We start from the raw sequence: 23,518 nt of genomic DNA on the forward strand, positions 1-23,518 counted from the left end.
TATCTGTGTCTTTACCTGTTCAACCAGCAAAATGATCTGTATTTTTATTTGGTACAGTATGGGGGGGGGGGGGGTGGGACTGACTAACTCTCGACTGTTCTGGCCATTTTAATTTCCAGTAATTATTGGGGGTATAGGTAACTTGCATGCTATGTTTTGAATTGGTTCTGTCATGGAAAAAGATTCATGTTGAGCATTGCTTTTGAATTGATTGGTTTCACTGTTTTTACAAAAAAAAAGCTTGTATTTTTTCAGGACATTAATTGGTGAACACACATTCGTGAAATGCTTAGGATGACACTCTGGACAAGAAAATTAATACATCGCAAAATGCATCTAGTTAAAGTTTTTTTCTGCAGACATCTGACAAATTACATTGAACTGGAAACCAACAGTTCCGGCTTAAGCTGCTGCAAATGGTCTCAGTAATTGAATCAATTTAGCCTCAGGATACCAACACTATTAAAATAATTAGTCTGACATTTGCTTCACAATACCGCTTTTAAAAGGAATTATTTCAGATGCAATGTTAGTTAGCATTAAAGCTTAAAGAACATTCACAGTTAGTGACGGGCGGGCAGGCAGGCATCAGCCAGCCACAGTGAGTCATCCGCTGGAAACGTGTGGTGTGACAGATAACAGCATGCAAGGTGACCCAATCGCAGTGCACGAGTCAACATGCTACGCTACGATGACTAGACACAACAGCCCCTTTTCATTTACCGTGCTGAAAAACCCCTGAGGAATATTTCCTGGTGTGAAGGTTTGGCTGTAATAGAGTGTAAAGTGTGATATGTTCTACCCGTTTCTGTGCGCAGAGTTAAGAGGTGATGTGGTACGTGCAGACATGATGAACTTGGTGATGAAGTCAGGCTTATCTCGCTCCTCTTCTGATGGCTCGTGCTGCTGAGGAACTCAGTTCATGGATGGAAGCTTTCATGGCTAATTAAATTATAAAGGACTGTGTTCTTTGATCTGTTCTTTTGCTAGCCTTTTCCTCACTGGCGCTTTGAAGTTTAAAACCTTTCTAATCTTTCTTTATGTCTTTTTGAGGCATTGATTCATGATAGCTTTGCATTTCAGTGGTGTTTCTAAGATGTCTGCGCAGTACAGGTGTGCAGATACTAACGTTAGATTAATTACACCCCATTATGGTATGGATATTTATGCTATTCTCAGTCTCCCAAAAATAACTGTTCCTCACTCATATCGCTGTAATCATTCAATACACAAATATAGATATAATAGCAATATAATAGCAAACCATTCTCATATGTAAACCTTTTTATGATATGTACACTTTGCTTGTAGAAAGTTATACCCATAGATGCTGCTCTAATGACAATGTTTATACGGATGCCAATAAGAACTTAATAACTCCTCTTCATTGTGAGTACATTGCTGATTTTGTCCTCCTTATTGCCTGCTAGTGAATGCCACTCTTTACTAGGGGAGTTTCAGTCTCTGTGCTACAGTACAATCTAAGGGGGATGGTAGATACAGTCAGTCCATGTGAAAATAGGGAATCTTCTAGCTTTTTCTCAAATCACCACCAATATCTAACACCCACATGCTCTAGATGATGCAAGGCAGCCATTTTGTACCAGAAGGCTCACCATGCACAGACTGAGGTGCTGAAGGAGAAATGAGATTTTCCAGTTGAGATGATTAGATGGCTGGATTTTGAGAGTCAGACTGGGGACGTGGCCGCGACACTGAGGAAATGGCCTTCTCTCTGCAATCAGTGACACAAGGCTTTTTTTAGTCGACTGCAGAGAGTCGGATCCTGTAACGGGGATGCTTTTGGAAAGCGGTGTGACAGGCAGAAAATCTGCACCTCTGTTCCAGCCCTCAAAGGTGCACGTCTGTCTTTGAGGCCCTCAGTCTCACGCCGGCTCCTACGTCTCTCACACTCCACACCATTCGTCTCGACTGTCGCGGGAGGCCACTCAGTCACTCTCTCCTCCGAATCAATGTGCTAATGTAGTCTTCCCTCAGCGTGCTTAAGTAATAAGGGGACTAAAACCTCACATAAAGGCTCTGCTCAATTCTAAACAGACTGTGACTGTTCTTGGGAGTTGGTTTTCTGCGGCAGATGTTTGAAGCCCCTACCGTGCCGTGCAGATCTGGCTGCGGAGAATGGTAGAGGTGGGGGTGGGTGGGCATTTGTGCCTGGGTGCTTCACAAAAGGTGGAACTTTTTAAAAAGCACAAACAACCCACTCTGCTGCTTAAATGGCAGAGCTACTTTTTGAACTTTCAAAAAAGAAAAGAAACATCCAAATGTCATTCCTTTTAAGACATTGAGTGGATCAAAATAACTTTTATTTCTTCTATGTGTGTCTAATTCCACAGTGATAAGTACATTTTCTTTTTTTAGATTTTTGAGGATATTTGAGGATGGTAAAAATAAACAGAATAAACCTACACTAATTGGCGTTGCCTGTGAGTACATATATTACAGTGGTAAGAAGCCAGCATCATTTTGTATTCCATCAAGAGATGCACAGAGCTGAAGCTGCCTGTTGAACCAGCTCATTGTTATCCCAGGGCCAGCCCCAGTATTCTATTGGAGAATTTTGGCTACTTTCATGTCATAAATGTGTAATAATTGTGTGTAATTATATGTAGTGTTTATGTTATGTAAGTACATGTAATGGTCAGCTTGAGCTGTGCAGATTTGACGTGGGTTTCAAAACAAAAAAGCCAAGGAGACTGCATTATTCCACCTATGCAATACTTTCTACTTTTACCTGTCAAGATTTCATGTCCACTATAGTGGACATGTGTGCTGACTGGTAGTTAATAGGATGAAGACTTAATTTCAGGCATTTTTTATGTGGTTTTCATCATGCATTCATCTGTGACATTCTCCAAGAGGCTGTCAAGTTTGAAATTAGGTGATGCATAAAACTTCAGACTCAAAATGATTTTTTTTTTATTCAGATGAAGATAATATTGTTTGTGACTGCTTACAGAGTTCACTTTGACCCTAACTTTTGGCAGAGAATGAGGGGAAATGCTCCTCCTTTTAACTTCTTGTACACTATAAGCTTGGCCCTCTTTAAAACCAAACACATTGAGATGCTTTCTTGACTAAAATGTCAAATTTGCCTTGGTGTTTTAGATAAGGAAGGATAAGGCGTATTCCATTTTGACCCAATCAAATTCTAAGACTTGACTTGTTTGTGAGGGTTCTTCTGTGCCAATAGACTGTGGAAGTATGTGTGTTTTAAGTCTTGACATTGTTTTGCTGGACTTTGGCAGGCTCTTCATTTTGCTGCTCTGGTATCCTCTGAATCTGACCTTTTTCTCCCAGTAACCACGGTTGAATTCTGTTGGGTAAAATGTCAGTTTTGCCAATGAATGCCTTAATGAATATGTATTACTGCGTTTTCTGGATGTGTCTGGAGTCTAGTGTTTGTGGACCAGGGCATACTGTTGCATTGCAAGTGAATATTCCACAGAGGTAGTGAAAAGTTTTGGGCTTCAGCGTCTGCGTTCCTGTTTTTGGTCAGGTTGGGACGTCAGTAATGGCAGCCTTTTCATGGCAGAGTGCCGCACTGAGACCATGTCTCTCCGGCAGTGATGCCTCTGGCAGAGGATAGTGTTTTGTTGTGGATACCAAAATCAATGAAAAACTGACAAATTAAAATAAATCTTTTTGGTTGCATCAAGGGATTGTAATTACATGGCTTGTTAAATGTAGTTTTCTTCTGTTTCTCTGGTAGGGTGAAAATGTGTTTTCTCTCAAATGTACTTTGCCAGATTTATTCACATAAAAAGCAAGCAGTGGTTTTGAACTGTGCAGGGATGAAATTAGTGTAGAATACATTTTTGCATCACCTTGAACAGGTGGATTCAAACCCCCCTAAAGTATTTACATTTACTAAGTCATTAAAGAGACTGAAGGGAGCCAGTGGAGAGTGCTTGTGGAGTCAGTGTGGTCCCTGGTGCCTGCAGTTGAGAAACAGCTTTATCTATTCATGTGCTTAAATGCCTTCCCAGTGATAAAACGATGTGCATTGTTTGTGTACAGCTCCCACACACAGCTACTTGCAGATAGATGTTCCTTCTCTTGACCAGTAGGGGGCGTGCATTGGCCATGCATGACATCAGCCTCTTACTCTCTGAATAGAAAAAGAGATTGAATGGCATTTGCTAATGGGAGGCAAGATAGGACCTCTTGCTGCTAGAGAAAATGCAGTTTTGCTTGCCGGCAGCACAATTAGTGACTGTTTGTGGGATTTCAAGACATGTATCCTGTTTCCTCTAGAAGAGAGGAAATAAGAGAAAGCTCAAATATAACCACAATTTGGGTGCAATTCTAGGGCTTAAATGTATTGACTCAAGCAGCACAGCAGCTGAGGAAGTGAGCATAAATCTGAGGGCAATATGGAGACTTTGTATCATTTTAAATGTGAATTTTAAAGAACAAGGTTTCCATTTCAATTTCAGTTATAACCTAATGGTCTGAGCATTTGAATAATTAAGAGCATTTCAACATTTGATCTATGTTTACTTACAGACTAACTACAACACATTGTCATGAAATCCTGAAATCATTTGACATAAAATTAGTTTCTTAGTTAGCCTGAAGGTCCTGATAAATCATTTTAAATATTATTAAATATTATTTTTTACTTCAGCGGGAATACTTGTAAACAAATAATCAGTGAAATTCACAAATTGAAGGTATGTTGTGTGAAGAGGAAGGTACTGGTGATAGAGAGAGCAAGGGAGAGAGTGTAGTGTGTGTGTGTGTGTGTGTGTGTGTGTGTGTGATATAGGGGTGTGTGTATGTGTATGAGAAAGAGAGATGCAGAGAGAGAGAGAGGGAGAAAGAGAAAGAAAACACAACAGACTGCTGGAATTCTGTTGTCACTGTAGGTCACGTTGAGCTGATGAATTAAAGGCAAAGTGAGACATGACTGAGCCTTTGACCTGCTTTGCTGCACCGCGGCCGCTGATGTGCCTCCCTTCCTGAGCTGTTTTCTGTGAGCCCCGGCTTTCGCTAAGCTTGTGTGGCTCAGTCCGGTGGGGGTGGGGGGGGGGGGGTCGGGGGGGGGTGCTGGTGGGGCCGCGGCTGGAGGGAGGCAGGGGCAGTTCGTCTGCTCGCTGCCGCCCCTTTAAAACCACCGGGAGGATTACCTCTTCCCAGACGCTGGCCGCATCTGCACCGCGCCAGCTCCACAGACCTGGGAGGAACGTCGCGAAAGGAGGGGAGGGGGGATTCTTCCTGTGTTACGGCTTCCCGGGAGAGCAGGGGCGTTAAGCGCTGTTTTTCACCGGCGAAAATCCGTTGACCCGCCACTCACATCTGAGGCTGCTCGCGCCTGCCAGACGCGGCCGAGGGAACGCAGCGGAATTTTAGGAGGAGGAAGCTGAGCCCGTCACAGGCTGACACAGAGACTGGCCGCGCTCCGGCTCAGTCATTAGGAGACAGCGGCGTGTGCGCCTTCTCATTTTCCCTGGCTGAATGGAGATCGCCTCTCCCTCACTTTCTCCTGGCATGTTTCCTGCAGCAGCCTGGGACATTGGATTGCACTAGCTGTTGCTGGTGGGTTGATTTAGTTTGGCTTTTATGAGGAATCCTGCTGTCAGGTATGTACATAACTGACTGTGCTGTCTGAGCCTGGTTGTGTGCTGTCTGGGGTCCTTGGTGCCCCCTTGTCTTTCTGTATTGTGGATTTTCATCTGAATGATGCACACAATGTTTGACGATGATTTTAAAACCATAAGTAATTCCTATTCAGCCAATTTAATGGCTGGAGAACATAATATGGAACTATATAGATATACATATATATATATGGTCCTATATATATGTATATATGGTACTATATTATATATGTGTGTATAGTTCTATATTATCATACTATTTATTTTCGTTTTAGATCTATTTCTCATGATTCCTATGAGCAGTGTCCTCGTGTTGCACTCAGGGTAAATGCACAGATATGCTTTGAGAGATTTTTTCAAGATGATCAGCTTGCATGTCCTCTCCCCTCTGAGGGAGTAGCGTGAGAGCAACGTGATTGGAGCCTGATTGGAGCGTATTCCAGACCTGCTTCACAAAAAAAAAAGCACAGGGCAAAGCAGGTAGCCAGCTGATTCTGTCAGCTTGTGGGGTATAGCGATCCCTCCGTCTCCTCTGCTCTGGCTCACACATGCACTAGTCTGCGAGGGCTACACAGCGGATGGTGTTCGGCCGAGCAGAACACGGCCGAATTAGAGCCCCTTATTAAAGAGTGCACACTGAAGCAGCCCTTTAGCTGTTCTGATATGTTCTGACTATCCAGAGTTGCAGTGCAGTGTTTTCGTTTGTTGTCACTGATCTCGTTCCTTTTCTACAACACAATTAAGTAGGGCAAAATGAATTTCGGAATGCTGAGCTTTCTCAAGTGTCAAACTACCCCTGTCTCACAGTTGTAGGCACAGCACTCTTGGTAACTGTGTTAGTGGAATGGGCGGGGCTAACCGTGTTAGTGGAAAGGGCGTGGCTGTGGGACCCGCTCTCTCTCAGCAGTAGTAGTTTTACCCCTGAATGACAGTGAGTGTGATTATCAGGACAAGTGCCATGCATCTCGGTGGTCTTCGACACAATCCTTTCATTTTTCTTATGTATGACCGTAACCATAGTGACATATGTAAACTTTTGTCTTTTTCCCAATTGTTTAAAAAATGTATATATTTACACTAGGTAAACTCATTTATTTTGCAGACCTTGTGCTACACAGGTATGAAAAATGTATTGCTAAGGTCACAATGCAAAATGTACAATTTTACCATATACTAGAAAGGGAGTTCATGGAGCAGGCAAAGCAGTTAATGAAATATTTCAAGATTTCAAAACTTTATCAGTGTGTGCTTAAGTGATACAGAACTACAGTCACTCCAAGCATTGGGCGGTATTTGTCTATATTTGTTTTAAGTTGGTGTTGGCACACAGGATCTCATAATTGCTTCTCTGTTGGAGCACAAGCAGAATCAGTCTCGTGCAGAAACTCATTTGAATAATTCCACAATCCTCTCTCATCTCAATTTTCTGATGGCCATGCGTCATTGCCTTTCTGATCACATTATGTTGAGATGCCACTTGGGGGAGGGGCTTCAGGTTATTTGCATGTTTAATCTTCCTTTGTCATGCAGAAGGTGGGTATTGAATATCGCAGATTTCACCTGCTGAACCCGTACATCTTGTCTCCACCCCTAATATGTTCGTGAAAGGGAGGGTCGGTTTTCCTTCTAAACCAAAGTTTGCAGGACTTCATCATAGACCAGGATTTTCACAGTCTCATTGTGTGTTGCTAGCACTGGATAGATTGTTTGCAAGCTCGTGACTATAACAATCTCAAACCAGTGTGCTCTCACTGTATGTGGGAATGAAAGCCTCTGGTCCTGATTGAAAAGCATGGACACACATGAGTGAGGAGATGAACAGTCTGTGTATGAGGAACAGCTTCTTAATGTAAGCCCTGCACACTGACCAGAGATGAACATCATAGTTGTGGATGCTGTTGAGAGTATAGGTGGGGGATGGGTGGTGGTGGGTTGAGGGGTGTGGGGAGACAAGGGGAGGGGGGAGATTGATGGGCGCTGACAGCCTGTCTCTATTGTCACCCCTCAGTTCTGCCAGTTTTCCAGGTGTAATCGAATAGCAGTCACAGCTGAAATGAAATGTCACTGAGAAAGTGCAACATAAATGGCCGACATCTAAAAATAAGCAATAGTATTCTCAACATTATGTGTGATGCCAATATATTGACCATGGACTCATTAAATATAGATACAGTGCTAGTGTATACCAATAGCATAGCCCAGGCCAGTGGTGGAAATTGATCAGTATTGGTGATAGGCTTGATATTACGGTCCGCCGTAAGAACCACAGCAGATTTTGACTTGTTGTAGATTCAGCAGTCATATTCACTCAAATGCTCCTGTCAGACACGTTTTATTTCTTTTATACCTTTACACTTGCACACAAATGCATGCATACTCAGGCAGCGCGCACGCCAAACATGCTATTGTTTGTTTTCTTTGAAGTATAGATTCTCAGTATAGAAGGTTCTTCTTAGGCATACTCAGTCTTTGCCGTGTGTAGAATCAGAAGGCATGTTATTATTTTTTAAATTACTAATCTGTACACCTGTTTAAATATTGTCACTGTCAAACTGTGGTTTGTGGTAAACAGTTTCCAGCAAGGGCTGACATCCATAAACTCTCGCACATAGCTGAAGAGACACTGACCTTGCCAAAGCCTATCAATGCTATGTTTTAGAACCTGTTCCCAGTTCTTGAAATAGCCCCAGTATTTTCTGAAATATCATACTGAAGTCCTCAATAATATAATCTGTAAGCAGTAGCTGCTGTATGCAGTATGTGTACAGATTGTATTCATTTACTAATTTACATACAGATTGTATTCATTTACTAATTTACATATATATTTTCCATAGTAATATAATTAGTAATAATTGCTTTGGGAAATAAAATATCCGCTGTATGCCTCACACCTGGTCATCAAGTCTAGACATTGGCAGTTTGGTAGTTTTGCCGTCTGTAATGTGTAATGCATAAGCAGCAAAGGGGATAGACTAAATTGCAAACTGTTTCCCTGAAGCTTTGCTTCATCTTCATCAGCCATCTAGCCTTTCTTCAGTGCAATACAGATTTAAGCACATACAGATAAGCAATGCCAGTTTAGTATTTCCCTGCCCATCTGAAGTGAGAATTTTAGCTTTGCAGCAATTAGTCATACAGTATGTTTCTGTTGTATCGCAACCCGAGCCAGGCTCCAAATCTTGGATGAGATGTCGTGCAGCTGCCTCCTGAATTGCTCTCTAGGTTTGCTTCCTCAACACTGCATGTTATTATATCAATGCTGAATTATTGGTGTTCACTGGAATCTCTATTCCCTGTCATATTTTCAAATTCTGAAAAGTCGGTGATGCTTCCTGAGTGCTGGTTTAGCTATTTAGCTAGTTACCCACCCCACCCCATACCTTAGATCTCAGTTCTTCCCTGGAGCAGACATATCAAGTGTAACATTAAACAATAAGCACTCAATTCAGTCTCACAGAAACACACCTCAGTTAAGGACGAAACACCAAGTGGATATCTTGACTTGCGCCCATCTTTGTGCAAGATCCATTTCAGTTATAGATTTAGGTTGATGTTGATGTTCTTTTGTTGCTGTTTGCTGATCATCTTGAGGGTTTCTGTGGCTTACCTTGTGTGCAATGGGAAGAACTATCACTTATCTCTGAAAAGGTGAAGTTGTGAAAAGATTAATCCGTGAAAAGATTAACAACCCTGTGTGTTTTTTTGTGTGGATATGTGTGAATATACAATTGTGCTGTATTGCCCTATGTGCAATTGAAACTGTGTGTCTTTTTTCCTATCAGCGTAATTATTAGTTTTTTCTGATGATTTAATCAGTGTTTTTCCTTTGTAGAATAATGCGGTTAGCCATGAGGAAAGCGACTGGATTTTACCATGTTTCAGGCCCACCTCTGGGATGTACAGTCTTTGTGGTCTGGCATAATCACATTTGAAAGGGACATACAAAGATCCCTGCACCCTATTGCTCAGGACTTTACAACTTAAGTGCTTGAGTGTGTTGCCATCATTGGATTCAAGACCAGTTTGGCTTCAACCTTATTGTGTTTGGAAAACATTACCTAAACATTGCCCTCCATGGTTTCTGCCCTACTCAAGAGCCTCCCATCTTACATTTTAAAGATTTGCAAAGGAATGTTTACAAAGAAATTGGTGAATCCCACAAAGAAGAGAGAGAGCAGTGAAAATAAAAAAGAGCTAAAATTGACACCTGATGCAGAAACACGAAATCCAAACTTCTCCACAGCACTGAAAAGCACAGTCAAAAAAATCTCAAAATGTTCATCAGCACGCAATATATCCCTTGAAGAAGACGACGGCAAGGACTGCTCATCCCTTTCGCCAACTTTTAGTTACCGCGTAGCGATAGCTAACGGACTCCAAAAAAATGCTCTTTTAGGTAAGAAAAATGAAGGTGTCCTTCAAGAGGTGTTGTCTATTGATAGCAGCAATTTTGACTCCCTGAGTGAGGTTAAACTCCTCCATAGATTCGATGAACACAAAGCTCTTACCATGCCAGTGAGAAGGAACCGGAAGAGCCTGATCAGTCTGGCGCCCTCAGACGGAAGCTCGGAGGGTGAACGGGTAGAACGCAACAGTTTACAGACTCTCCGACTGGGTGCCTTGCGGAAGCTAAGGAAGTGGAAGAAAAGTCAGGAATGTGTCTCCTCAGATTCAGATGCGAGCACCTGGAGAAAGACCCTTGGCCTCAGGAGCAAGTCTCTGGACAGAGCTGGAAGGCAGCAGAAGGTGACCTCGCTGGAGCCTGGTTCCAGCTCCACGGGCTGCATCAGCCAGACCCAGGATGTCATGGAGATGATCTTCAAAGAGCTACAGGGTATCAGCCAGATCGAGACGGAGCTCTCCGAGCTGCGGGGCCATGTCAATGCCCTCAAGAACTCCATTGATGAGATCTCGAGCAGCGTGGAGGTGGTGCAGAGCGAGATCGAGCAACTCCGTTCGGGCTTCGTGCAGTCCAGGCGAGAGACACGGGACATACACGACTACATCAAGCAGATTAGCAACCAGGGCAGCAGCACCACCCTGAGATTCCTAAACGTGCCTGAGGAAAAGCTGGAGAAAACTGAGAATCTCATTTACCAAATTCTAAAAGAGAAGATGGGTTTCACTGAAGCACACAAGACAATTAGAATTGAACTCGCCCATCGGTTAGGACAACAAAGAGAATGTCCCAACGCTAAGCCACGTCCTATAATTGTTATCTTTTCAACCCCACAAGACAGGGATTTAGTATTGAAAAAGTGCTACAAACTGAAAGGCACTGGTATATCAATATCCACCGATAGCCTCCCTCATGAGACAAAGGAAAGGAAAGAGAAAGCAATGACCACTTCTCAAACTTATGAAAGCATGGACATTAAAGTCTCCACGAAAGACAAACCTGAAGTCGATGACTGGGACAACATGTCTATGGAGAGTGACAAAGAGTTAGAGGACCTTAACAGGAACCGATATGCAGTTGTGCCTAAGATACCACACAAAAGTAAATCGGACAAAAAAAAATCCCACGAGGCTGTAGCTGGCAATACATTTCCAAGCTCAGTGCATTATGCTGATGACACCTATCAAACAGTTGTGTATGAAGACAATGACAGGCAGGCGAAGTCATACTACTCAGACTTAACCCCCATGTGGCTCTCTCAGAGTGATTACTCAACGCCCAAACTCAGCCGCTCAGAGTCGGACTGCTCCAAATTGTGCCAGTCTTACTCAGAGGACTTCTCAGAGAGTCAATACTTCAGCAGAACCAATGGCTGTTCCCTGCTCTCATCTTCAGATCAAGAGCTCTGGCAGAGGAAGCAGGAGGACATGGCATCCTCTTGGTATGCAAGTCCACCTAGTCAAACCCTCAGCCAGGAAAACCCTACTTATGTGGAGCCTAATGAAGCGGAGACAACTGAAACCATTGACAGTGGCGTGAGCAATGGCCTCGTCTGCATATCAGGTGACAGGAGCCACTACAGCAGTTCCCAGCTCTCCTTGCAGGGTGACGTTTCACCTTGGAAGGACTGGCACCATTTAGAACAAGGTGCTGATTCAGGCCTTGATGCTTCAACCGAGCAGAACTTTGTTTCCGAGGTCAGCAGTCCATTTGACCCCTCAGTTCATGCAGGCTTCCCTGAAAACATTACAAAATGCCAAGAGGTGGACTTACAGTTTGAAGGGGAGAACTACCTGACCCTTGATAGCACACCTTCCATATGCCCTGGGGCAGAGAGTGAATCTGTGAGCCAGCCAGACGCTCAAAGTGACCCTTACCCAGAGGCGAATGTGAGTAACGCCTATCAAAATCAGACCAGAACCCCAACCATGTACCGCAGTCAGAGCGAAATCAGAAGTGAAAAGGTGGAGGATCCACCCAAATCCTGGCATAGTAGGCTCAGCATAGACCTCTCTGACAAAACATTCAGCTTCCCAACGTTCGGATCAACTCTGCAACGGGCTAAATCTGCCCTGGAGGTCGTCTGGAATAAAAGCTCGCAGAGTGTCAATGCTATGGAAGAACCCAGCAGCTCTACCTTCATGGGCCGCTTCAGGACTCTCTCTCAATCCACCGCAAATGACTCCAGCACAACGATCGATTCTGATGTGTATGCAGACCCTTTCTACTGCAAACCCGAGGAGGAGGAATGCAGTGAGCCGACGGTTGACAATGAGACACATTATGTGGAGGTTATGGAGCAAGTGCTAGCCAATCTGGAGAACAGGACAAATGCCAATGAGTCTGAGGAGCAATATCAAGACTATGATGTGTCACAGGAAGGGAATATTGTGCTAGAATATGACTGCAGCTATGATGAGCAATACGACTTAGAATACAGTGAGGATTGCGAAGACAACCCGGTAACTGAAGACACCCAGGAGTATGAAGCTATGGTCTACACTGAAGAAACTGAGGAGGTTGAGGAGGTTGAGGAAGTTGAGGAGGTTGAGGAGGTTGAGGAGGAGGAGGAGGAGAAGGAGGAGGACACTGAAGAAACCCAACCAATCGAGGAACAGGAGGTCATTGAGGAAACAGTTCAGCAAGAGGATGAGAACCAAAACCTTCCGGAGGAACCGCCGATTGAGACTCCACCCAAAAAGAGAATACGACCAACTTTCAAAGAAGCCGCGCTGCGGGCATACAGGAAGCAAATGGCCGAGCTGGAGGAACAGATCCTTGCTGGAGGTACATACATTGTTAGAGTACGAGCTAGTATGAGTGATTTTTTTAGCCCTCTATTGTATGACACAGTGGACTTTGACGCAGACTTAAATGCACTGAAATAATGATGAATGCCCTGTTCCCGTAATCAAATGTTGTCTTATTGAAATTTATCACATTAAATATGTAACGCTTATGAAAGATTTAAACATTATCTTAAAGTATGATGTCTCTTATAAAGATTAAGAGGGAAGTGTACTAGAGTGTTTAAATTTTAAAGAAAATTATAAAGAATATCTCATTTACAGAAGGCGGTAGCAGTCACTTTGATCACTTTTTGATTTCTCAGTGTGTGTAACCCTCAGGGAAGGCAGGTTTTTTAAGCACATAGAGACTTACAGGAGTTTCATTCTAAGCTGACTGGAAAGCCCAGATTCTTTTTCCAGTGACATTCAAGCCCAGCCTTTGAGTCTCCTAAGACAGGTCATTCAGATAACAAGAAGGCAGCTGGGGTCTGATTTTATCTCAGCCTTATTTGTGGTTCATTTTGTGCATAGCAATGTGCAGACAAAGGATATGTTAGAATTTTCATCTCTTCTCACATAGATAATAATTTAGTTGTGTTCTTTCTATACATATGCACAGAGGGTTCTGTCTATGTGTATAGGATATGACTAACCATGGTGTCCTTGAATGGTTAGGCACATTACATAGCATAGAATGTATTTCTCTTGATTATGTGTTTTGCATATGTCTATGCCTTTGAGTGAAGGGAGAGAGGCAAATATGTCATTTATCAACAACCAGTTAGGAATATAATAATCAATTATTCAATCATTGTTATTGTAAGAATAACTAGATGGCTTTTGGCTACCCCCACCTCTTTAAAATCCAAGTTAAATATCAGTCCAGCCTCAGCCTATTACAGTTGACAGTTTAGCAAAATACTTCAGACACTGAAAGGTAATGCCTTTAATTTTTACAGCGTCTGTTTCTGTAAATGAAAATTCAAAGAAACTGACAGAAAAGCTGTGTTTTCAAAACTTGAGCATACTGTGCAAGTGTAATAATTTTCTGACAGCTGTTTCCATGTAGAAAATGTGTTTAGTAAACTCAGTGCCTGAAGCAAATGCCGCACATTGAATAAATAGCACGTTGTCTTTTTTCTTTTGAAAACAAGACCTCAATTATGCATTTAAAAGGGGCTGTGTTCAACTGTGCTTTAAACATCTTGGCATGGTCCCTATCTTGCCTTGGTTGTGTTTTCAGTGACTCTGGATTTTACTGATGGGATATATGGAGACTGAGTCATAATGGCCACGCTGTTTCCCCACCAGTGGGGACTGGGCTCAGAACATCTGCTGCCCTTGCCTCACCAATCACAGATAATGCCTATTCTGACATGTGCATTTTCCTCATTTAAATACAGGAATTCAGTGGGTTTCTGTGGTTGGCCTGTTTATACTGCGTGTTTTGTATTTTGTGGCCACATGGCGTACTGTAGGTACTGTAGATGTTTAGAGATGATATTTAAAGATACTTTTTATTAATAGAACCTGTGAATATTTATTTATATTTGAGTGGGTAGATGGCACACTAGGATGTATTCTATTTTAAGTGTTGTGTATGGGTAGTGTGTCGGAAATTCCATGCCATTGGCTGTTGGAATCATTATAGTAAATGTTGAACTCATAAATAGGACATTACAAATGATAAGATTTATGGTCCAAATTGGTGCAACTATTATGTTGCTCCTGATAAAACAGTGACTACTGATGCAGGGAGGGAATAATGAGCCTGAAGCCGCATGTAAAAATGACTGGCTTCCAGTGTGAAATTCTTCCTTCTTAATTAGGAGTATGGAGATGTATTGACATTGGCCTGTGTTTGCATTTCTGTATTGAAAACATCTAAGCTGTTTATTAGAGATATTCACCTCTTTATTCACCTCTTTGCTTGGCATGATTATTATTTACATGTGAGCGCACATGTCATCTTGCCTAATTAATTTATGAAGATTGAACGGCCATCTTTGGCATAAAGGCCCGTTTACTGGCACATTAGGCTGGAGAAAAGCTTTGGATTTCTTTATACACGTGTGTTTCCCTGGCCCCTTGTTCCAAACCGTGCTGTTCATTTTCAGCCCAGTCTCTGAGTCCTTCGTTCCCTGCCAGCTCAATCTTCGCTTCGCCGTAACAGCTACTAGATTGAGATGCTAATGCCCTCTCCCAAGGGCGTTTTTCTAACCAGGTCAGCGTTGTTTAGAATATTTATTTCAGTCTTGTGGAGGGCCGCTGTCTGTTCTGAACAGTAGTGGACTAGTGGACTGATTTCTTTTCTCCACAGTATCTACACTGTGCAGACGGAACAGAGCACACGTGCCCCAGATAGTACATGTGGTGTGATCATGTGATTACATGTGAGTCATGAATGGGGGAGGAGTTGTGTTCTTTACTAGTAGTATTACTATTGCTTGCAGATGATGGGTTTAAATGAAGTAGGTAATGTTCAAATGACAGCTGCAGGGATGATGAGGAGGACCTGCATGCATTGTCAACTTATTTCCTGACAGGACGAGGAAGATGTCAGCCCTTTTTACGTACTCAGTTGAATTACTTTTTGGAATTATTGCAATTGCTATAATTTCCAGATTTTTGAATGGTTAAACCTGTTATATACTGGGCTCTACCCCAGCTCATCTTAAAGTTTTAGAATGACGATAAGTTTACTAAGATAGTTGCGTTCCTGGCTGGCAATGTAGCCCTTAAAATGAAGCGGTGAGTTGTACTAATAAAATTCAAAACCGTAGGAGCCCAGAATGTAATAATCTGGATAGATGTGCTGTTGTATATCTTTGAATAAGCAGCAGTGGGTGTATGAAGTTCCAAGGCTCTTTAATCAACTTTATTAAATCAGATGCTTCCTACTCCTGGGGCAAGTTTGCTAAACATTTCTTAAGAAAACAAAATGACATTACTACGTAATGCATTGCTGACAAAATAATAGAACTTATTTGTGATTATTCTCATGAAAATATATAAAATGTTGCAGCGTAAAAGCTTTGTGAGGTTTAGCAGATCTTCAGAATTTGTCTGTTTAGGCTTGTGGGCTTATTAGAAGCAGTTTGCATTTCTGAGGCCATGTGACAGCCTGCTGTCTCCCAAACTGATGGATAAGCCTGTAGTCATGATGTGGCCATATTCGACAAAACTGGAAATGCCAGTGAGGCATAAAGGGGTGGTGGGATATACAGTTGGTAATGAAAAACACTGGTAATGCTTCCTTAAAATGTTGTTTGTAAAGTTATTAGTCCATGGGAAGGACAACAAACAAGATTCTTTGGGAATTGATTGATCAATACTGCTTGGGCATCCTTGTCAACTTCTTATTGACCACAGGGATTTGCCTGTGTCATGCAGCTACTTGCTGATTGCAACTTCTGGCTTTCCCGTTAAGACCAATTATGTTTTTTTTTAATGTTACTCAGTGACTCTGGGGTTTCATTACTTATGTTGTTCTATCTTGCTCTTAAAATTATAGTATTTATTTAGTGGGTGTCTTTTACCAGTGTTTTATTATATAACAATATTATGTATAATTTTCATACCAAAATTATTGTTCACTAAAATATCATTGTCATAATGTAGTATGTAACTCTATATCACTTTTATTCTGTATTATAGCTGATTTTGAAAGTTTAATGACTTTGGTTTAGTCATGGTATTTTATAAATGTGCACTATAAACAATTTGACTTGCAACAGTTCAACAAACTTCCTCTCAATACCTGAGAGTTCTCAATTCCTCTGTCGCCCTGGCAACACAGTGCAATGAACACATTCCCGTAACATGTGGAACATGAATAAATAGGTTGTTATTGCTCAAATAAGACGCAGTTTTCTCTAAGCATCGCAGCAGTTTCCTTGCTAATTAAAGGAGGAAAGGAAAAAAGTCCGCCTTGCAGTGTATTTATAGGGAGACGTTGATGGTCTTGTTTATTTTATTTTTTTGTAATCCGTCAATTATTCAGTTGGTTATTAATGTTATACATGCACTGTGATAATCAGTAGCAGTTTTCGCTTCTGAAGAAAAAAAAAGTTTCTTTGTTTTTTTTTGGTTCTCCTGCATTGTCAAGGTCTGTCTCATGTCTAACATTCATTTGTTATTTCGAAGCAAGTCTTCAAAGGTGTGCTTCATGGCCGGAAAAGCTTGTTTTTACGGTGTAATGTGGCAAGTCATTGAAGGCGCTCCTCTAACATTGTACCCTCCTCTTCCTGCTTCTCTTTCAGATAGCAGTGCTTTGGACACGCAGGTTTTCAATCACTGTTCTTGTTTGACTCTGATTTTTTTTTCTTTCTGTTTCCATTTTTGTCTGTGTAGTCGTTGTGACTGTGTCATACTGTCACTCAAATGTACTGCATGTGCCTTGGTGTGCTTCTTCACAAACATGGTTTTTTTTGTGTTCCTTTCTTTGTTTTTGTTGTGTTCTAAAACAAGATGCATTTGTAAACAGGATGGTTCTCGGAAATGAGGACAAAAACACCATGCACAATGCTTGCATACTGTACATTTTACAAGCCATGGTGTCTGGGTCAGTCAAAAGGGTACATTAATAATCGGGTGAAATACTATGAGATGTTGCTTCAAGGGACATGATATGGTCTGGGCTTGACTCCATGATGTGAATGTTAAATACCTATTCTCAAAATAATGTGTAATATCTCTCTGCATAGCAGAGCAGTGCACGTGCAGTTTTCACCCAGAAGGTTTATTTTTATTTTTTGCAACATGTTTATTCCCTTGCACTGACCTCCAGACATTTACAACCTCTCCTAATATGGGCTTAATGTAAGTGTACTGTATGCGATGTGTAAAACGTGATGAAATGATGTTGCGGGTCAGACCTTTCACAGTTGCTATGGTGACCATCTCCATATTTCCCCTGTGAAGGCACGGCTGGTGAGCGGCAATGTCCTGGACGCGTCAAAACTTCTTGGGCTTCAGGGTGCCGGAGGGTAAGTGGGACAGGTTCTCAATACATTTTCTGAGTGTTCCTATGAGGAAATGGCCAGAATGAACCCTTTAAGGTGTAGCAAATATGTGATTAGAATATTCTTAACTGAACATTCTAATGCTGATGTTACTATCTCTACTGGTAATTGAAAGTTCTAGACCACTGACTTAGAATTTTGAAAGCACATTCCAAAAAAAACCTACTTTTCAAAAGGTTAAATTGGGTCAATTGGTGAAGAAAACATGTAAAAAAATGTTAAGGACAAATGTTTATAGAATACAGTGTGAAGCTGAGAGAAAATTATGAAATATAAAATTTCCTCTGCCAGTTCATGAAAATAACTTTTCATTTCATTCAAGGCAATACTGTGTTATGAAAAGCTCCCAAATTAAAAAAAAAAAAACAATAATAATAAATTACACTGTCATAAAATGTTCTCATTATTTCAAAACTTGTGCCAATACTGTGGTGATAGGATAGTAATATTTTATTGCAATATAAAAAACTGTATTTTAGCCATAAATAGGATGCATATCGAACATGGCAATGCTTGCCAAAGGGTCTTCAATTTAGGAGTTTATCACCAAGGGGATGTTGGTGTTTCAGGGTAATTTATTGTCAGCACTGCCATAGTTTTTTTTCTGTGTTAAAATATTACTTGGAGACATGAAAGCTCATTGAACTGTCAGCATGAGGATGCAAAGAGAAAGAGCGAGAGAGGGATGTGGAGAGAGAAAGGCATGGGGATAGAAAGAGAGACATGAGAGATGGGAGACTTGGGAAAAGAGGGTGAGATGGGGAGAGAAAGAGGGATGTGGGAGGAGAGGGAAAGCAATGGAGAAATGGGTGAGCAGAGAGACAGGTGTGGAAAGAGGGGGATTTGGTGATAAAGAGGTGAACTCCCTGATAGAGAGAGAGGGATGGGAGAGTGTCAGTTTTGCAGTGAGCATCTCTAAAGTCCATGTGATCTGCTCTAAAGACCCCTCAGCAAGCTAACATGGCTACGAACTGAACATGCACCACTGAAACTGCACAAAAAATAATAATAATATACTTTTAGTACTTTTTGAGAACGTGTATTACACGTGTTTGTAGCCTCTGTCATAGTTTAGAGCTCCTGAATTGAACCTAATAGAGATGCTGTGGCAATACCTGAAACAAGTACTTCTTGCCCAAAAACCTACCAATTTGTCTGAATTAAAGCATTTGTGCAAAGAAGAGTTTTGCAAATAAATTCCTCCACAGCAATGTGAAAGACTGTTATCCAATTTTAGGAATCATTTGGTTTCAGTTATTGCTGATGAAGGGGGTCAAACCAGTTATTAAGTTTAAGGGGGCAGTTACTTTTTCACACGGATGATATGGATGTTTGATAACCTTTTTCACAAAATAAAGGAATTAATCGTTTAAAAAATGTGTTATTTGTTTACTCAGGTCTAGTATTACATTTTGTCTAAAGATCTGAAAACATTCAGTGTGACAAATGTACAATAATGGAGGAAATCAAGAAGGGGGCAAATGCTTTTTCACGGTGCTGTACATAGGTACGGCATTTGTTTATCTGTTCGCTGGAATTATGTGAAATGTATAACATTTCCTTCACTTTCGACATGCTGGCTAGTTCATAAATCAGAACATTATGCAGCCATGGAATAGTCTAACTCCCCAGCACTGGCTGGCATGCAGTCAATGATACATCTGATGTTGGCAGATTAAGGAGATTCTAGCATTAGAGACAATCTGCTATGATGACAGTGTGGATAAGGGGTAAAAGAAAACATGATTTTATAGCTGTTTTGTTAATCGGCATATTAAACAAGTCATCCCCTTCTAACTTTCATACGTATGCTTTTGGTCTCATTTTTATAATCTGTTTTAAACAAAACATTTAAATGAATGTGTGTCAGTATCAAAAATGTTCACCTTGAACTGTAAGAACAAAGATGTTCTGTTCAGATCGCTGAGCGAGAACAGGTTTTGTATGCGGATCTTTCTGTCCCAAATACTTTAGGCTCAGGTGTCCAGATCGCTCTTTCCAAACGCAGTAGGCTCAGGTGTCCTGTCCAGATCCTTCATCTAGAGCACAGTCGGAACAGACGAGCCGGGTCTGAATAGGAAGATGCGTTTGGCTGAGCTGACACACACCTGTTGTGATTGCGCACGCCTTTCTGTTCATCAGCAGCTGCTGGAGAAGCCCGCTCTCCCGACGGCCACACCTGGGGAGTTCTATTTAAAGCCGTCCTCTCTGTCACTTAGCAAAATCCTTTACTCCCGCTCGCTCCTCGTTCACTGCCTCGCCAGTCTGGCACTCTGAGTTGGGGGTGGGGGCAGGAGCGGGTGGGGTAGGTGCAGGGTAAAGTGTGTCGGTTGCGCTTAGCGCGGAGCCCAGCAAGTAGCAATCAAAAAGAAAAAAGAATGACATATGAGCCACGCTGTTTTCCCGAGCCATAAATCAACTCATCCTTTTTCAGTCTCATAATTTTTGCGCACTGCACAGCATTATGAAGATATTAATATCCACTAAATCTGTCTCCCTCCCTAGGCCTGGCAGCATACTTTATGGTATTGACAGTATGCCGGATTTACGACGCAAGAGGACCATGCCTATTGTCCGAGACCTAGTGAGTAATCTTCCTCAACAAGGTTACCTTTGATTTGTGTTGAATTGATTTCACTCCCAATACATTACACTGGCCAAGTGGGTTTGCATCCCACCCCGCTTTATGCACTAATATGTAGAACAGAGCCCGATCAGGCTTTTCTCACAGTACTTTGTGTATGTGTTCTAAATACTGCTGAGCCTCATGAGATCTTGAGATGCCCATCATGGCAATTTCACAAAGTTAAATAAAAACTGATAAATATCTCTCAGGTGCAGTTATATATATATTTTTTTTTTTTGGAGGTGCTGTTGACACTGAATCTGATGCTGTTGTGATCATTAGCAAGCTGCAGACTCACTTGCCAAGTAGCTGCTTTCTCACAGCTGGACTGCACACACAGGGTTTGGTCGCAGCGTTTCTCTTCTGATGTGGTCAGACCGGAGGCCCGAACGCGGTGAACAGGGAGCGCGGTGATGTCTTGGTCAGGTCCCACAATCTCCTGAGCCATTACCTATCACCAGCAGATTGTTTTTTGGCACAGGCATTTGCATATCTGGCTGTGAGCTCTGCGATTCGAGAGCATCAGTAGACAGTTTGTGCCAGCCTTAGCAATGGGTGCAAATGTGTCGCTGTCTCGATAAGATGGGAATATTGCTTCCTTCCTGTGTTTTTCTTGCTTCGTGTTCACTAGGACTGATATGCAGAGAGGGTGTTGTTTGGTTCCGGTTCTGACTGATGAGGGATTCGTAGTGTTTGTGCAACAGTAAAATTCAGTCTGGAGTGGATGGTCTGTATAATGAATTGACCATACTGACGTCAAAATTTCATCATTTTTATTTTTCTAAAATGTGTAAAAAACTAGAGAGAGAGAGGGGGAGGCATAATTAACTCAATGAATATATATTATGTGTAATTGCTGTTTCTTTAATGTTTTTTCCTTTACATTGTCATAATTTAGAGATTACCTTTACCATAATTCTTGCAAAGATAACTACTATACCATTTTCCTTTATAAAAGACTGTACCAGCTGTACTTCTTTACTTACAAAGATAAGGACAACACTATAATCCTAAATTTACTGGAACACACACTATACACTATATATTACAGGCAGTACACACTTAAATACAGGCTCTATCCACTATAATTTCTTTAGTGATACTGACTGCACACTATCTTGCTAGATGTATACGTGATAACATGAAAATTGTGAATATTTTATATTTTAAGGATATGATTTCTATTCTTGATAAATGTTTACATTACTACTGAAGTGCAAAAGTTGATGATGTATTTGTCCATATCTCTCATGAAAAAAACAACATTATCTTGGTAAGTATGGGTTGGGCTTTGTATATATATATATTTACCATTCCTACATGCGCCCATAATAGCTATGGGTGATATTTTTCAGTGGGTTGTCAGATTTCTGCTATACCGTTGTCTGGTAATGGTAATACGCATATGCTATGCGTGACTTAAGCAGAAGCAACATTTGAAAATTTGACAACTCGACCCAAAAATATATCTGAGGACCTCATTGAATCTTGACTTACTCGTACTGAGGCTTTTAGATCATGTAAAATGATGCACAAGAAAGCCCTTTACACCCCAGATGAAGTCAGTAATCTGAAGGGTTTTTATCTGGTCTTGTCCACTCCCCCCTTTGCCCTCTGTCTATCCACAGTAAACCCGAGACTAGCTGTGCAATTGCTGCTTTGGTACAACAGCAGCTTCTAGTGGTTTTGGAATGGGGGTGAGGAGCAGGGGGAGGGCAGGGCAGGGGCACGGAGAAAGATTATAGTCCCTTATTAGAAGTACCAGATACAGGGTTTTATTTTTTTTCTCTGAACTTTCACCCCTGTACGACACTTGACTTCAGCCTGAGCCTGTAATGACTGCAGCAACCTCAGCGGTTAAACTGCATGTTCAGCTGACATACATTGACACTTCAGTTCATGTAGCGTTAGCTTTTAAATTCCCTTTTATCCCATCCTCCACCATTCCCCCACCTATATTCCTGCACTCTAGACACCTATGGCTTTCCGTGGGTCTTTACCATAATTAGGCTGTGAGAGTGAAGGTGAATGGTAAAGACAAATCCAGTATGGTCAGCTGTCGATGCCTGCTTACCTGTTTGTTGCATTACTTCCTCTGGTGCTAATTACGTGTGCCTTACTGTCTCCACTGTTTCTTTACCTCCCTTGACTCAACTCAGAATTTAAGTCTTGAGTGTAATGAACATGTCAGCGCTGAATGGCTGATCTCCCCATAAAGGACGGTGTGCTTATGGTTTTGCGCATCTTTCATTTTAGCTAATGCAGGATAGAAACAGCAGAAAATATGCAATTTTGCAAAGCATGAGTTTTATTATTTACTTGTTAGTGCATGCAACAATAGGTATTGATTGTTTTTTTCCCGCTCAGAATTATTTACGAAATATTTGCTCTGTCGGCTCTCGGCTCTCCTCTGGTAAAGCGATGGCGAAAATCCATGCATGGCAGTTTGAACACCGCTTTGTTCCAGAGAAACAAGGCTCTGTGTATGCGCTGAGTGGTTGGTAACTGCAGATAATAATCAGTGTTCAGTCCCTTGCCTAATTAAGACTGTCTCTTTATCTTTTTCTCCCCATCCCTTTTCTGGATATCCAGGCTTTGGTAAGTGCCATTTCTTAATTGAGTTTATGCACCCTTGCACACTGTTTATGTTTGTACATAGATTACCATTCTCTGAAGAATAACGTACAGCACAGCATTCAAAATTGTATTCTATGAGAAGGTTTTAGTTTAGATCTGAGTAAGCAGAAAACTAAATTTTTCAGCTTAATTAGCCTTGCTTGGTTTATCTTTTAATTAAGGATTTCCTCAGTGAAACAAAGGTATTTAATGCTGTAGAATACCCGTTTTGATAACTGCATTTTTATAGTGAGCTGAAACCAAGAGCAAGCGTTGGTGGACTTCTTTGTCCCACATCACTTGGCAGTACGCCTGGGTAATTTAATTGTAATTGCATAGTACACACCATGAAATTGCTGCATAAATAAACATTGTTAGGCATGCAACCAATGTGGGTTTGTTTCATATTCTCATGCAGTTGACCGTATGTCATGGCCTTA

General features: G+C 41.5%; 1 protein-coding gene across 4 annotated transcripts in view; it reads left to right on the top strand.

The window, feature by feature from the left end:
• Window positions 1–5,081: 5,081 nt before the first annotated feature.
• Window positions 5,082–23,518, top strand: part of LOC118215311 (protein unc-13 homolog C-like) — a 98,105-nt gene continuing 79,668 nt past the window's right edge. For 3 of the 4 annotated variants that reach the window (XM_035395981.1, XM_035395983.1, XM_035395982.1), the window contains exons 1-6: window positions 5,082–5,603; window positions 9,457–12,810; window positions 17,075–17,097; window positions 17,736–17,800; window positions 20,342–20,420; window positions 23,055–23,060. In XM_035395981.1, coding sequence (XP_035251872.1) covers window positions 9,699–12,810; window positions 17,075–17,097; window positions 17,736–17,800; window positions 20,342–20,420; window positions 23,055–23,060 — 3,285 coding nt within the window. In that variant the 5' untranslated portion in view covers window positions 5,082–5,603; window positions 9,457–9,698. Of the gene's footprint in view, window positions 5,604–9,456; window positions 12,811–17,074; window positions 17,098–17,735; window positions 17,801–20,341; window positions 20,421–23,054; window positions 23,061–23,518 lie in introns of those variants that run through there. The other variant, XM_035395984.1, reaches the window with a different exon arrangement.

This window comes from Anguilla anguilla, chromosome 16 (genome assembly GCF_013347855.1).
Source record: "Anguilla anguilla isolate fAngAng1 chromosome 16, fAngAng1.pri, whole genome shotgun sequence".
Taxonomy (NCBI): Eukaryota; Metazoa; Chordata; class Actinopteri; order Anguilliformes; family Anguillidae; genus Anguilla; species Anguilla anguilla.